Source organism: Asparagus officinalis, chromosome 5 (assembly GCF_001876935.1).
Source record: "Asparagus officinalis chromosome 5, Aspof.V1, whole genome shotgun sequence".
NCBI classification, from domain to species: domain Eukaryota; kingdom Viridiplantae; phylum Streptophyta; class Magnoliopsida; order Asparagales; family Asparagaceae; genus Asparagus; species Asparagus officinalis.
Genome location: NC_033798.1, coordinates 128,071,635 through 128,088,542, shown reverse-complemented (window position 1 = coordinate 128,088,542; position 16,908 = coordinate 128,071,635). Strand labels below are relative to the sequence as shown.

Below are 16,908 nucleotides of genomic sequence, written 5' to 3'. Positions count from 1 at the left end.
GAATGTTCAAACCCGATGTTATTATTAGATCTACAACTGTAGTTACTTTCACATATTGCTCTCTTAATAATGGCTCCACCCAAATACACTAGAAACGAACCCGCAAAAGAAAACTAGATATACATATCTAATAAAGCCAGTGAAACTGCAGGCAACATCCTATGATTTATGTGCATTCAAGAAAAGACGTCATATTTTCTCAACACAGGTTTCCAAACTTTCTACAGAACCAGCTTCCCTTCAGCGAGCAAATAAAATACTACAAGCATCGTAACAAGACGAAAGGCAAAAACAAGTGCATGGAACCTTCAGAAACAGAAACCAAAGAGTCAGATAGAGGCATAAAACACAGAACAATTCGCAACGTTCCATAGAGAGTAATGACCTGAACAAATTAAAATTTGCAATTTTAAGTGCGATATGGTTTGTTTTTATATGGTCTTATACACCGAGAAAAGCGTAGAGATATATAATCATCATACCAAACGATGGTTTCTCGGTAGATAATTTTATATGGGAAAATGCAAGCAGTGACTAGTGACCTCCCCTGAGAGCAAGCACAAGATGAAGGACAGAACCACCCTCAATGTTGTATTCCTTAGCAGTTTTGTCATCAGCAAGCTGCTTACCTGCATAAATGAGCCTGGAAAAGAAATTCAGATCATCATAATATGAAGCAAAAGGGGGCAAGAGAATCTAATAATAATGAGGCTATTTTATAACAGATCACAACTAACTACCAAAGTGTTATGGCCTTCACGTTCGCAGCAAAGCTCAGATTTACGGTTAAAGAGTGGTTTAAGGAAAGACACATACTTGTCGAGGAAAGTACGTGAAAAGAATTATCTCAAAGTAACTAATATCCAGCCTAAATTAATGATGATATAGGTTGCAGCTACAGAGTCTTCATGAAATAAATGGTTCATGCGTGGGTAATTAGTACTCTCATAGATTATAGGACCTTTCAGAGAAGAACTGTCATAAATAATTTTTTGCACAACAATAAAATGCAACCTTTTGCAAATTTTGTTCAAGAATAAAAGATCACAATGACTCCTGCGTAGAATCGTCAAATTCAATTTTATCCCACACAAAAAATAAACGTGACAAGAGTCAGCATAGAGTCGAGGTCAACTCTTGCCAAACACAAATTATGTCTAAGAGGTCAAGGATAATATTGTCACTTCAAAAAAATATTCACACGAGCCTCATCCTGCATTAGTTAGAGATCCTAGAGTTATAAACTCACTTCCAGAATTAATCCAACTCCTGATGGGAGATGAGCTCGCAATTCTACTTCACTTGTAAAAATGCACAATTCTCACCCCTTAACTTATCTAGCCAAAAACCTAAAGATGTGGGTAAAAGAATCATAAGATTCATAACCCTGTCTTGTCTTCAGTAAACCAAGAATGACATCCATGTGGGTACAGGTATTGGGGTCTTCAAGGAAGGAGTTTGCTAATCATGACCTGGAAGGCACGTGATGGTTAGCGTCAGAAAACATCAATGATGCACTTATACTCCCATCTATCCATTTTTCCATGAACCTTGTACCTTTTTGTGTGTTTGCAAAAAGTTGCTTCGAGCTTGATCTTAACTTTAGCCTAGCTTTTCTAGCCAAAAGCATCCCGCAAGTCACAGCCGACAAAGTTTTACCCTCTTGCCGCTCGAGATACAAAATCAAGTAAATAAAGCATGTACTTAAATCATGCAGATGACAGCATGGAGACCTATATATCACGCTCAATGTACTTAAATCATGCAGGTGAAATCATAGAGTCCTATTATCACGCTCAACAAAATTCACACCATAGCTCAACATGAACAACATCTCAGAAAGCTTTTTAAATGAAGTTTATTTCATAAGAAAATATTTCATAAGAACCCCCCGCAAGAAACTCAAGTTATTAACAAGGATTGATATCAGAACGTGCTGATCTCTAGATGAACCAGTTTCAACCAAATTGACAAACATCGATTGAGATGAAGAAATATTTTATTGCAAAATTCTTTGAATTTAATCTCCTTAATGCCACTCAAACTTTGACATGTTTTAAGCAGTAGGTACAAGTAGAAGTGCTCAAAGTCAAGGAGATTCAATAAGCATTAACATCGGCAAACAAAGTGTTTTAGCATAAAGCCAATAGTGAACTGCACTACAGTCATCTTACCAAGTCTTCAGAGGCAACCAAATAGCGTAAAAATCCGAATTTTAAATTCAAAACCATAGATGAACATGTATAGAATTAAATTAAGATCAACAAGAGTTAGGCATAATAAATTAAAATTTTCAAAGAAACTTAGGAGTGGTACCTCTGTTGCACAGGTGGAATCCCTTCTTTCTCCTCAACCCGCTCCTTGATCCTATCAATGGTATCAGTGGGCTCAATATCAATTTCAATTTCCTTTCCAGTAAGCGTCTTCACCTTGATCATTGTTCCACCCCTCAGCCTGAGAACAAGATGAAGTGTTGACTCCTTCTGAATGTTGTAATCAGCAAGGGTGCGACCATCTTCCAGTTGTTTTCCAGCAAAAATCAACCTCTGCTGATCAGGAGGTATCCCCTCCTTATCCTGCAATGCCGTCCATTTACCCACTTTGTTTCAAAATAGATCAAAATAATTTCCTATAGTTCAAAGAATCAAAGAACCACATGATGCTTTATCATTAGAGTTCCCAATTTCGCTTGTTGAAAGTCATGGAGATGCTTTTGCACATTTTTTATTGCAAAAAGCAAAGAAGTGTCTGAGCTAGAGGATGGAAATAGATATTATAAGTTATTTACAGAAATTTGATTAATACATCATTGAGTTTGTAGAACTCAAGATATAAATTGATTGAAGATACAATAATATCCATCAGTCCATCTCACACATCAAGTTAACTAAACACCTTTCAATTTCACTTCAGAGCTGACATTCCTTGAATAAAATACAGTGGATACAAATTTGAAAAGAAAAAAGCTACATAACAGTAAATTTTTATTTTCAGAAAAGAATGAAATGTGGTATAGATTCAAAACCAAGTAATTCAAAAATCAAACACCAAAGATAAAACCATTGACACTGGTGAGTATAGGGTAAACATATCTTGGATTTCACCATATCAGTTACACTGACAAAATTTTGCACGTATTCTTCATGCCTTCTAAGTAGAAAATTCATATACAAAAACAGGATTTTTTTAAATTATTTAAGGAGAAAGCATGATCCTCTAGCTAACACCATCACAGCCTCCAAATCCAAGTTCAGCATGGTGTAATCTATATTAAAGTTTATTTTATATCCATTGTAGTGTTTACTAGCTTATGCTTTTTGGGAAAGAGACAATTATCTTTAATAGTATCACAGCACAAGGTTTCGAGCACAAAGTTTCAAGATATATTGGATTGAACCTTACCATTGATCCCAAATAGCTTACTTTTCCATTTGAATCATCTTTCGCCCCATGGCTTCTTTGTGTGACCATAACTCCACATGAGAGGAGATTATCATTTGCTTAAGCATCACAGATGAACCATAACCGTAGGCTGGTTAAGTGGTTATCTACTAGTGCATGAAGAATGATTCAACACCATGAGAAATCCACTAAAAAGTTGGCCAAGTTTTTTGACTGATTATTGACTAATTTCAACCTAATATCAATAAGTTGGGGACAAATTCTGAGCCAAGGCAATTATGAGAAAGGAAAGTCTCGTCCATAAGCTAAAAGGGGGCAAAACCTTCCAATTGAAACTTTGATGCCAGTTCAGAGATAAGTACAGCCTTTTCTTGGTGATGGAGTCTAAGCTCAAGAAAATCACCAAGCAATCATTCAATTCAAAAGACTAGAAATGTTATAGACAATGAAGCAAAAAGAGAACTTTATCGTAGGGAATTGTGGTCATATTTAAGGCACCTTATGAGGGACAGGGAAGTGGAATCATGTTCCCCATCAAGCTCTGTTAAGAAGCATCAGAAATCACAGTTTCATAATTTTCACATGAAATCAACATGCATCAGTCGTTGATCTTAGCAGAGTGTTAGTTCTTAGCGTAGATGTAACGGGTGGGTGTTCTTTTTTCTTTCTTTTTTTCTTTTTTTTTCTTTCTTTCTTTCTTCAGTGTGTGAGCATTTGCGAGGTCTTCTTGTCGTACCTTTGCACTGTGTCTCAACCCACCTCAATTGCTCTTTGCCTCTCTGCCTTGCTCTCTCGCAAATGACCAAAAGGTAACAATATCATTTGAAAGGTAATTCTAAACAAAGAAGACCTTCTATACCAAGGAATATTAAGATCAATTTAGGCAGTGAAGTTTCAGAAGTCAGAGCTTAAGCTAATAATACTATTCAATTGGTTTTATCCAACTCAACGAAAATCAGTTCCAATATTACACATCAATTCTACTACAAAATTGGGTTTAATTTGGAAGTGTCTATTCATGATCTACATTACCATTGCCCGCTGCCCATTGAGGACATCACAAGCATAGACAAGCCAATGGGTAAGGGGATAACCGCAGTTGATGAGTATGGAAAATCATAACAGCTTACCAAGTAATGAACATCAAAAGATTCAAAATTTTACCAGACTAATAAGCTGACCAGGAGTAAAGACATTAAGTTTACTAAAAGCAACTATGTAGTTTTCTACTTTATGTTCAAGAACTATAATCCTTAGACTGCTACGTGACCAGACACATCCGCACAGCACTATAGTAGTGAGAGTGATATAAAACACTTGGCCAAACCCTTATAGCCTCATAGCCAAAGAGAGGGCGCGAGATGGAAATATAGAACATAGGAGACAGTGAGCTACAAATAAATTACATTAGTTTGACCAAACCTTATAGCGTATTGCTCCTGGTTCACTACCAAAGGACATCTTCGCCTTGTGGTTTCTCTATCATCAGAGGAAAGCAAGCATATGATGGAATTGTATGGACAAGTTAACGATCACATAATCAAGTAAAAGAAGTATCACCAACAACCACTGCAAGCAAATGACTTTCAAGGCAAATTCCACAAGGTTAACATGGCAAACTCAAGCCAAGGATGAATAGTCACTTCAAAAATTCAAAGCAAATTGGTAACCATGCATGCAAACTAGAACTCTACCTGGGACTACGGAGTTTTAGCTAGCTAAAATGCGGCAAACCTGCCATCCTATCATGGAGAAGGAAGCCATGAACTTGAAGATCAATTTTCTCCCAGCAACGAATGAGTGTAACAGCCTAGTGGGTTAAGAAACTACTTTTAAGGTCAAATCATGATCTCTTTTTCACATGAAGCCTCCTTAAATCTTCTTTGGAGCGTGTAATATTTGTTACTGGTGGTTGGTCATTCTCTAAGAAAGTTGAGTCTCTTGAAATTTTGTGTGTTTAGGAAGTGTGTTGACTTTTTGGAGAATGAGAAGGTCACTAATTAAATGTGCCTAGAAGAAAAGAATGGCCCTTAGAAACTTGAGAAACATATTAATGAGCTGCGAGTACTTGCCATGTAAAGGAAGCTTTTCAGAGTGTTCTCTCCGTTACCCTTCTTGAAGGTGGATTCTTCTTCAATGTATACTTTGTAAAGGGGATTTGAGGTTGGTATATTTATTCTTGTTCCACTTGTGATATCTTCCTCCTCGTTGCTTTCAACATCATATTGTATCATTGTGTGTTTCAACGACCATCTTATACATGGGAATAGGTACTGTTAAACAACTAAATCAAGAATTAACATCATTTAATGACCATATGCGCTCTTCTACTTGCATTGGGTGTTAATATGTACTCAACGGTGAAAACTGATCTCCATGAAAATGTCTGAGAATCTCAGAATTATAAGATATCAACACACTGAGTCATTTCTTTCTTCTAACTTGTAAACGCAATGACCCACTATGGAATGAACAATCGATCTAACTTGACCTAAACTATGAACAGCCCAACCCAACAGTTCCCTCATACCTGGAAGCTTGATTTGGTATGATTAGTCTGTTTCTCACCTCCTAACACGAGTATATCTCATGAAAACTTGAAATTCTATCCCTATCAAAAGATCGTTTCGCAGCAACTGGATGAAAACCCCTTAAACCCTAAATTGAGGTGTGCTAGGATTGACCACAGCCTGATCTGAGCTCAGTGCGACATGACCAAACCCTAGGATTGACCACAGCCTGATCAGAGCTCAGTGCGACATGACCAAACCCAATTCGGCGTGCTGTATGCCTATCATATTTTAATTTTTTTTTTTTTAGATTTAAAATGACTATGCCTAGTTGTGGCGAGGTTAGATTGTTTCTCAAAACAAGCGCGTCACGTGATAAGTAACTTAAGATTCTAACCCCTTAAACCCTAATTCACAAACCCTAGATAATTAAAAAAAACATGACATCAATAAAAACCCTAGCACTGCAACATAAATTCATCAAAAAGAGCGACGAGAGAGTTAAAAAAAACCCTAGATTGAGGGGGGGGGGGGGGGGTTGTCCTGGATCTTGGCTTTGACATTGTCGATGGTGTCGCTGCTCTCGACCTCGAGCGTGATCGTCTTTCCAGTTAGGGTTTTCACAAAGATCTGCATCTTTTCTCTTCTCTTCTCTCTCGATTCGCTCAGAGAGGAAGAGGATTGAGAGCGGCCTCTCCTTTTTGGGGAGCGTTTTCGCGAATCTTAGACTTGAAATTGAGAGGAGCTAATTTAAGAGACGGGGGGATTCCTCTGGCTAAATAGCACTTAACTACCTTATACTTTCCATTCTTCGCACTTGTACACCGCCACTTAATTTCTGCAATGCTTAAATGACCTAAACTTTTCAAATTTTTTACTTTAATACCTTATACTTTCCATACTTCGCACTTGTACACCGCCACTTTAATACTTGTACACCGCCACTTTTAAGAGACGGGGGTATTCCTCTGGCTAAATAGCACTTAACTACCTTATACTTTCCATACTTCGCACTTGTACACCGCCACTTAATTTCTGCAATGCTTAAATGACCTAAACTAAATAGCACTTAAACTTTTTAAAAATTTATACTTTAATACCTTCTTCGGTTATGCAAAACTGAAAATTTTCTCCCGGATCTTACCACGCCATACTTGCAAGCAAACTTAAAAACTTTTCTGCCATTAATGTTTGCTAAATTTGCTGTTAAATTTTCACAATTTTTTACTTATAAAGTATAATTAAAGTCGTGTTTAACAGTAAATTCAATGGAAATTTTAAGTTCAAATGGTTCTAAATTGGCTTTTCAGTGCACACATAAACACATTTTTGGAAATTTCCAATGTTTGTATAACAAAAGGTATGAAAATGCAAGTTTTAGAAAACTTCAAGGGATATAAATTCTATTGAAAACAAATAAGAGTATATGAGTGCAAAGCAGGAACAATTACAAAGTTGCCATGCGTAAGTGCTATTTATCATTTCTTTTTTCTTTCCGTTTTTTTTTTTGTAAATAAAAAAGGTTTATAAGAATCCCTCTAGTAACAAAATATTGTTGGAAAATGGGTGTAGACCCAAGCCTGTCAGGCGAGCTCCTCGGGCGACCTTCATGCGAGCTCGACGAGATCCAGGCGAGCTCGTGGCCAGCTACAGGCGAGGTCGAGCGTGGGCGAGCTTCTGACGAGGTCAATGATGTGGGCGGGGTGACCTTCAGGCGAGGTCCATTCGAAGTTGATAAGGTCAGGCGAGCTCGAGAGGGCTCCTTCTGTAGGCGAGCTCGAGGCGTCTCACGCGGGCGAGTTTTTTGAGCGCAGTTGTCGACAGCCTGTCAACAGTTGTAGCTAGGGTTTCCCTATTTAAGGGAACCATGTACACGAGAGAAAGAGAAGAAGAGATTTCTCAAGAGCGATTTAATTTTGAGGCGACGACTATTTATTGAGAAGCTCTTGTAGCGGAAAATTTTTCAGAGAAAAATTCTTGTGATTCCTGTACGATTTTTCACAGCGACTTGAGAAGAGATTTTACAAGTTGTAAAGTCTTACACCTTATTAGAAGAACAGATAATTTTTGTTTGCTTCTCTTTTTTAAGAGATCTCAAGTTTGAGATCTTCTCTTTGTAAGCTTGTAATCTTCTTTGATATAAAGGAAATTATTTGTGTGGCTCCCGAGGACGTAGGCAAGTTGCCGAACCTTTGTAATCTTCTTTGATATAAAGGAAATTATTTGTGTGGCTCCCGAGGACGTAGGCAAGTTGCCGAACCTCGTTAAAACTCGGTTGTGGCTCCCGAGGACGTAGGCAAGTTGCCGAACCTCGTTAAAACTCGGTGTTCTCCTTTTCTTACAATTATTTTAATGTGCTGTGATTTCTTTTTTCTATTGTCTTAACACAAAATCCGGTAGGGCAAATTCCGCACGAGGGTTCATATTTGACAGGTGGTCAAGTAGCTTAAATCTCCAACAACTGGTATCAGAGCTCTTGTTCAGATTTGTGTGTGTGAGAAATGACAGAAGAAGGCAAATCTAAAATTAAGAAGTTTGATGGGTCAGATATTGCCTACTGGAAGTCACAGATGAAGCACTATCTGTACCAGAAGGATCTTTATCGTCCGTTGATGGGTAAACCAAAAGAAAAGAAGAAGGATAAGACCGACGAGGATTGGGAACTATTGGATCGAAAAGTATTGGGGCAGGTTCGATTGGCCCTCGTAAAATCTGTAACACACAATAATTAAAGGAGAAGACGACAATGGGGCTTATGGAAACGTTCGTAATGATGTACGAGCAACCGTCAGCTGCAAATAAGGTGTATCTCGTCAAGACGCTATTCAACCTCAAGATGGCAGAAGGATGTTCCTTCACGATACATCTCAGCGAGTTCAACACGATTGTAAATTACTGTAGTATTTTTTATTGTAGCAAAGACGGAACAGTAGTTAGTGTTTAAAAAACATCACTGTAGCGTTATTATTGTAGATCAGCGGGATACTGTAGCATTTAAAAATGTTAATGTAGCAATTATAAAAAAATGTATTTAAATACAGAATTACTATAGAAGAAATTAAAAAAAAATGGAGGTCGTGCTTTGCACGGGGTGCACACTAGTGAGTGGGAAAAGAAAAATCCTGTAATATAATATCTACAATCGCAATGGGCTTTCATGCAAATTGCAATTGCACACAAATCATTTCTTTTTTCTCACGAGTCTGTTTTGAAAAGGAATGGGGCAAAATTTTGACTACAGGGTCTGAGCTGCTGCAGCACCAGCAGCTCCCATGTGCTCTCCTCTGAATGCGTCGGCAGGACTTAGAGAGGGATTCTAATTTTTAAGATCTCTCTCTCTTAATAAAAATGATTAATTACACTTTAATACCCCTACCTCATTTCTAAACTTGATATTCTCATCTTTTGGACCTCAATCGAAGTCATTCTAGAAGCTAAAGATCATTTGCCAAAGAACTTTGACATGAAAGATCTTGGAGAAGCTGATTTAATTCTTGGAATGAAAACCTCCGAAACTTCAAAAGGCATTTCTTTGAGCCTCTCCCCTAGCACAGAGAAAATGTTAGAGAAATTTGAATTTCATTAGTGCAAACATGTGACTACACCTTATGATTCCTCAATCACCTTGAACAAATATGATGGGGAACCTATATCCCAAAATAGATGTTCACAATTGATATGCTCTCTTCTTTATGTGACAAACCAAACAAGACTTGACATTGCTTACGCAGTAGGTAGACTAAGTAGATACACTAATAACCCAAGTGAGGAACACTAGAATGCCTTAGAAAGGGTTTCGTATTTGAGAGGTAAAATAGAGTATTGTTCAACTTATATTGGATACCTTGACGTGATTGAAGGGTATAGTGATGCTATCTGGATCACTAATTCTGATAATGTGAAGTCCACTTTTAGATTTGTTTTTATGCTTGGCAGTGTTGCTATATCTTGGAAGTCTCTATTAGGGAAAGTTACCCTCACACTCTAACGCCTCGTCTAATACACATGAACGAGTTCAAGTGAGAATGGAATGAATGTATTAATAGAATAAAATTAATGTGGGAATATAATGGAATGCCCATTCCTAATTTTCATGTTTGGATGTGATTTGAAAATTAAGTGGGAATATTTTTAAGAATGGTGTATCCGAAACTTATTTTATTATTTTCATTCTTACTTAAGCGAGAATATCAATTTTTAATAACTCACTAGGAATAGCAATTCCTACATTAAGTGAGAATTGATGAAAAGTGGAAATAATATTAATTTCTAGCATCCAAAAACACATCATGTTTGGTAGCCATGAATGAGAAGTTGGGATCACACTTATTCATGTGTATCAAACAAGGAGTAAAGATATATTAACATAGGAGTTTCATGTCTAATGTTGTTATATTCTCAAACTCTTCGCAAAATAAGTTTAGGGCCAGGGTTATTGGTTTCCTAGGGTACTCCATTATCTCACTCGGCCCCTTGAGGTTCTTCAATAATTTCTCTCTTCAGTGACCGTTTTCTCCCTCCTATTTTATAAAAATATTGACCCTCATATCTCTCTAACACCTTGATTTTTTTGGCAGCGGTGTTGGAGATTCAAAACAATCAAATCGAACACTTGTCCTTCCGGACCTTGTGTTGAAAGTTTAGCAAGCAAAAATTCACCACAAATAAAAGATAAAAGCTTGCAGGAAAGTAAACAAGAAAGAACACACCAGATTAACGAGGTTTGGCAACATGTCTACGTCCTCGGGAGCCACACCACACAATTCTTTTGATTAATTGAAGAAAGATTACAATCTCACAAATAGGGTTTAATTTCTCTAAGATCTCCCAAAAGCTCTCTTTTCAATGCATAAGAAACCCTAAAAAACGTTTAGGTATATATAGGATTCCAACTCAAAGCAGAATCTCAAACAGATTTGGAAACTAGAAAACCCATCGCCGGTTGATCGGGCCTTGTCCCGCGGTCGACTGGCCAGAGCGTCGATTTTTACAGGGTTTGTGTGCACGTTTTTGGTCAACCGCCCAGTCGACCGACCAGATACCTGTTTTCTTATCAGTTTCCTACAGGGTTCGCGGTCGACAAGACCATCTGTGACGGTCGACCAACTCGAGAATTTCCAGCTTCTCAGTCTCGTTCAGGTTTCGATCTTCACACCATCAAAACCAACAATCTCCCACTTGGAGACGACACCGCCATCAACGAGCTCTCCCGAACCCCTGCCTTCTTTGCAAGCTTCTTCTTCTACTCGGTAGAAAACCATTTTTCAATCATCATCATCTCAGCGATCCCGCCGATCCTCCTAGTGTGGTTTTGCCTTCATCTTCTAATCTTGAAGGCCAACTATAAGTTGCGCACAACTCTAGTTTCTCGATGGTCACTGCTTTCGTTAACATATCCGTAGGATTTTGACTCCCCAAAATCTTCTTTATCTGTAACTTTCCGTCCTCAATCAGCGAGCGTATGAAATGGTATCGTACGTCGATGTGCTTTATTCTGGCATGATATACTGGATTCTTTGCAAGATGTATAGCGTTCTGGCTATCACAATAAAGAACTCATTTCCCTTGCTTCAGATCCAACTCTTCCAGGCACCCAGTCAACTAAATCAATTCTTTGATTGCTTTAGTTCTATGACATACTCAGCCTCAGTTGTATACAATGTTACAATCTTCTGTAGACGTGAGACCTAGCTCACTGCTATCGACACTAAAGTATAAACACACCTCGTGGTGCTTCGCCTCGTATCATGATCACCGACGAAGTCCGCATCCACGTATCCCTGTAGTACGAAATACTTTCTCTTGAAACATAGTGGCTTGTCTGTGGTTCCTCTCAAGTAGCGCAATATCCACTTCATGACCTCCTAATGCTGCTTCACTGGATTGCTTGCAAACCAGCTTACAATTCCTACTACATGGACGATATCCGACCTCGTGCAAACCATCACGTACATGAGACTCCCAATGGCTAATGAATATGGCACACTGCTCATATGCTCCCTCTCTGCATCTGTCTTAGGCGATTGCTCATCAGATAACTTGACTTGGCTTGCAAGGGGCGTGCTAACAATCTTAGCATTCTGTATGTTGAATCTCTGAAGTACCTTCTCGATGTATTCAGCCTGACTCAACTTCAATGTCCCTTCAGCTTCATCTCTACTGATTCCCACCCCAAGAATCTGCTTCGCTGCACCTAGATCATTCATAGCAAATTCACTTGCTAACTGCTTCTTCAATGTGTTTATCTCCTCTAAACACGGTCCTGCTATTAACATGTTATCAATATACAATAACAATACAATAAAGCTAGACTCGAACCTCTTGAAGTAGCAACAATGAACTGAGTTGCATCTTCCATAGTTATTACTCTGCATGAAGTTGTCGAACTTCTTATACCATTGTCTCGGAGTCTATTTCAATCCGTACAAGCTCTTTTTGAGCTTACACACCATCTCTTCTTTTCCTTCTTCAATGAAACCAACATGTTGCTTTATGTAGATTTCTTCATCCAAGTCATCATGAAGAAAGACAATCTTCATATCTAACTGCTTAAGGTAGAGGTCTTTTGCAGCTACTAGGCTCAATACCACTCTAATGGTTGTGAGATTCACAACGGGGGAAAATATCTTAGTGTAGTCCACGTCTTTCCGCTGTTGGAACCCCTTCACGATTAATCTTGCCTTATACCTCTTACTTCCATCACTCTCCTATTTGACCTGGTAGACTCATTTGTTATGCAAGACTTTCTTCTGTGCAGATAGCTGGGCTAACTCACATGTCTCATTAGTGTGTATAGAATCCATCTCCTCCTGCATCGCATGGTCTCGCTGCTGAGATTCACTCACTTGCATAGCCTCCTCATAGCACTCCTGTTCAGTCATATCTGTCAAAAGTAAATAATCAAGTGATGAGAGATGTCTGAGATTTGGTTTGGGTACCCTAGATGATCTCCTAAGCTCCTCGTCCTGGGTAGTCATTTCTGGACCTGGAGCCTCCTCCGTTCTTCGGTCAGAACTGACATCGTCACCCCCATCTGGAAGTTCCTTCAAATCCATGTACTCGGATCCACATGTATCCGTAGTGCTGCTCCCATTGTTGTGGCTATCTTTGGTATTGTCTCTATCTTTGTACATTACCTCCTCATTAAATATCACATCTTTGCTCCTGATGATCTTCCTATTCTTCTCATCCCAAATACGATACCCGAATTCATCAATACCGTATCCAATAAATGTGCACTTTTGTGACTTAGCTTCTAGCTTGTCCCTGACATGGTCACTGATATGAACATATGCCTGTAGGCTGTCTAAAAATTACTGTAAATAGCTTATCTCCTATTAAACACCGATGATGAAAGTTATAATTTGACGGCTTCTAAAATGCTATAATTTAAAGACTTTCACGTAGATCGATGAAGGTTACAATCTGAGGACCTTCATAACAACTGATGAAAGCTCTAATCAATAGCCTTCACAATCAACATCGGAAGTTACAATCTGACGACTCTCATATTTTCAAAGAGCCAAGAAGAAGATTACAAGATGATGATCTTTGCAACGCTCTAGCAAAAGATAACACAAATTGATGGTCTCTTCACATCAAAACGCAGAGGTCAGACCTGCGTTTCAACATCAAAACGCAGAGGTCAGACCTACGTTTCAACATCAAAGCGTAGAGGTCCTTCCTACGTTGCAACATCAAAAAAACGCAGAGGTCCTTCCTACGTTGCAACATCAAAACGCAGAGGTTAGACCTGTGTTGCAACATCAAAAACACAAAGTTTCTCCCTGCGTTGCAACATCAAAAACACAAAGTTTCTCCCTGCGTTGCAACATCCAAATGCAGACTTCATTGCTGCGTTTTTAGCACAAAACGCAGAACTCAACTCTGCGTTCCAGATCCAAAAAGCGGTGCAGCCACTGCGTTCTGAGCCAACTGAAAATGTCCAACTTTGCGTTTCAAGTCTAAAACGCAGAGTTCGGGCCCAGAACGCTGTTTTCAGTATTTGACTCGTTCAAACACGAGTTGAACGGTTCCAGAAACCGTTTGCTCCCCACGATTTGAGGGATTTCCGTCTCACTTAAGAGCGGATTAAGGGGGAGGTTACACCCTATTCAACCCCATTATGGAGAGAATTAAGGGGATGGTTACACTCCTTAATCCTCTATAAATAGCTGGAAAATCAGCTTAGTTCGGATCTTTCGGCTTGGTAGCAAAGAAGAGATCTTTGGTTGACTTTTTGGGATCTTCAATCTGGAGCTTTGGATATCAGCAACTTGGATCGAGTAACTCTTGGATCATCTCGGAAGGCTCTTATTGAAGCCTTTGAGATTACTCGACTTGGTTTTTTGAACTCTTTCTAAGAGTTCTTCTTAACTCGATCAGAGTTAAAAACTTGCTCTTCAAGTTCTTCTAAACTCTTGACGAGTTGAAGAACTCTGAACTCTTAACTCGACTTGGTTTTTTGAACTCGTTCAGAGTTCTTCAACTCGTCAAGAGTTTCAAACTTGTCACGCAAGTTCTCCTCAATGTCAATCAAGAGTAATCAACCACATTTCAGTAAAAATAAGACGTTCGGATCGTCAACGAGAAGCAAACTCGATGCGAGCATTCGAGGGAGGTATCTCATCGCCACCGTGAAGAACCCAGAATTAAACAAAGTAGAGGATTTATATTGATCCTCTTCTCTTTTGTAATCAGGAATTCAAATTGTAATTGAGATTGAGAGAGTTGTAAACATTCTTTTTCTAAGCAGTTAGAAAGAATAAATCAAATTCAATTCTTTCATTTTCTTATTACAAATTTTCCAACAAACAATGCCACGCAACCAAATACTCGTAAGTGTGAGAGATTGACCTTCTTGCCACTACAAACCTCCTCTGGAATCTCGAAATCCAATGAAACTGATGGCCCATGATTAATCAGGTAAGCTGCCCTATGCATCGAGTCCGCTCAAAAATATCTTAGGCAGTCCTGCATGTAATCGCATGCTCCTGGAATGCTCCGTTAATGTTATGTTCATCCTCTCCGCTATGTCATTCTGTTGCGGCGTCCCTGGAGTAGTCTTCTCCAAACGAATCCCGTTCAAAGTACAGAACCTCTTAAACTCCTCCAACTCATATTCTCCATGGTTGTCTGATCTCAGACATTTCACCTTTAGATCTGTATCTTTCTCCATCATAGCTTTTCACTTCTTGAAGATTCTGAACACATCTGACTTGTTCTTCATGAAATAAACACACACCTTCCTCGAGTGATCGTTGATGAAGGTGACATAATACGCCGAGCCGCCAAGAGAAGACACACTAGCTGGACCCTATTCATTTGTATGAATAAGCTCTAGCTTATGAGCTTTAGGTGGTCTTCCACCCTTTAGAAAACTAACTCTCTTCTGCTTCCCAAAGATGCAGTCCTCACAAACACCGACTTCCACGGAATCGATGCCGGTTAGCTCAATTCCCTTCTGAGTGAAGAATCTTCATACCCTTCTCACTCATATGTCCCAGCCTATTGTGCCACAAATCTGCACTCTCCTTGCCTGTTGCAACTGCGAGAGTGTCACTCACATGTAAAGTTAGGTAGAGGGTACCGGTCTTATTACCTCGAGCAACCATCATTGTACCATTAAAGATTTTCAACGAATCCCCTGTGAATGTTAAAACATAGCCTTCTGCTCTAAGCTATCCCACTGAAACAAGATTCCTCTTTAGCTTCGATACATGTTTGACTTTCTTCAGATTCTACTTAGAGCCCTTCATCTGTATCTGCATGTCACCCTTTCTAACAATATTGCAAGGCTCGTTATCCCCCAAATATACTTTCTCAATTTCCCCTGCTATATAATTCTGAAGAAGCTTCATGTTAGCAGTGACGTGAAAAGAGGCTCCTGAGTCGATGACCCAAGAATCAGAATCATTGTACATAGCAAGGATCAAGACATCTTGCACGATATGAGCCTCCTGCTCGTTCGTATCCTTCTTTGGCACTTTACAGACTGAAGACATATGGCCATCATGGCTGCAGTTTCAAAACTTCCCTTTGATAGGCCTAACTTTCGAATTCGACCTCTTCTTGGTAGACTTCAACTGATTCCTGTTCTGGTTACCCTTCTTCTGGCTCCTGCCTCTCTGCTTGAAACTTAGGGCTGAACCTGAACCTTCTGATTCAGACGTTTTCCTTCTAACCTCCTCGGATAGAATCATGCTAACAACCTCGCTCAACTTTAATTTCCCCTTCCCCGCCGAATTGCTGATTGCCGTCACACAACCTGCCTAACTATCCGACAACTGTGATAGTAACAATAAGGTCTGCACTTCGTCATTGAACGTGATATCCACGGAGATGAGTTGATCAACAATCGTGTTGAACTCGCTGAGGTACATCGCGAAGGACCGTCCTTCTGCCATCTTGAGGTTGAAGAGGGTTTTGACGAGATGCACCTTGTTTACGGCAGACGATTGATTGTACATCTTCGCGAACGCTTCCATAAGCCACTGTCGTCTTCTCCTTCATTTATGTTGTGGTTGACTGTCTTGGCGAGGGACAACCGGATTTACCCTAAAGCCTTCCTATCCAGTATCTCCCAGTCCTCGTTTGACTCCTCTTTCTTCTTTCCCTTAGCTTTGCCCATCAACGGGCGATACATGTCCTTCTGGTACAGATAGTCCTCCATCTGCGACTTTCAGTAGGTGAAGTCTGAGCCGTCAAACTTCTTAATCTTTGATTTGCTTTCTTTTGCCATGAATTTCTTTACAAATTGCTAAATTAAGCTCTGATACCAGTTGTTGGGGATTCGAAATAATCAAATCGAACTCTTGCCCATCTGGACCTTGGGTTGAAAGTTTAGCAAGCAAGAAATCACCGCAAATAAAAGATAAAAACTTGTAGGAAAGTAAACAAGAAAGAACACACCAGATTTAACGAGGTTCGACAACGTGCCTACGTACTCGAGAGCCACACCACACAATTCTTTTGATTAATTGAAGAAAGATTACAA

At 39.3% G+C, this 16,908-nt stretch overlaps 1 protein-coding gene across 1 annotated transcript; it reads right to left on the bottom strand.

Annotated features, from left to right (window-relative positions):
- On the bottom strand, positions 297–6,657 carry LOC109841259 (ubiquitin-NEDD8-like protein RUB1). The gene is made up of 3 exons (XM_020410172.1): positions 6,456–6,657; positions 2,317–2,576; positions 297–643 (listed from the first exon to the last, which is right to left on the bottom strand). Exons 1-3 carry the CDS (start codon positions 6,546–6,548, stop codon positions 535–537), a joined length of 462 nt encoding a protein of 153 aa, XP_020265761.1. The 5' UTR covers positions 6,549–6,657; the 3' UTR covers positions 297–534.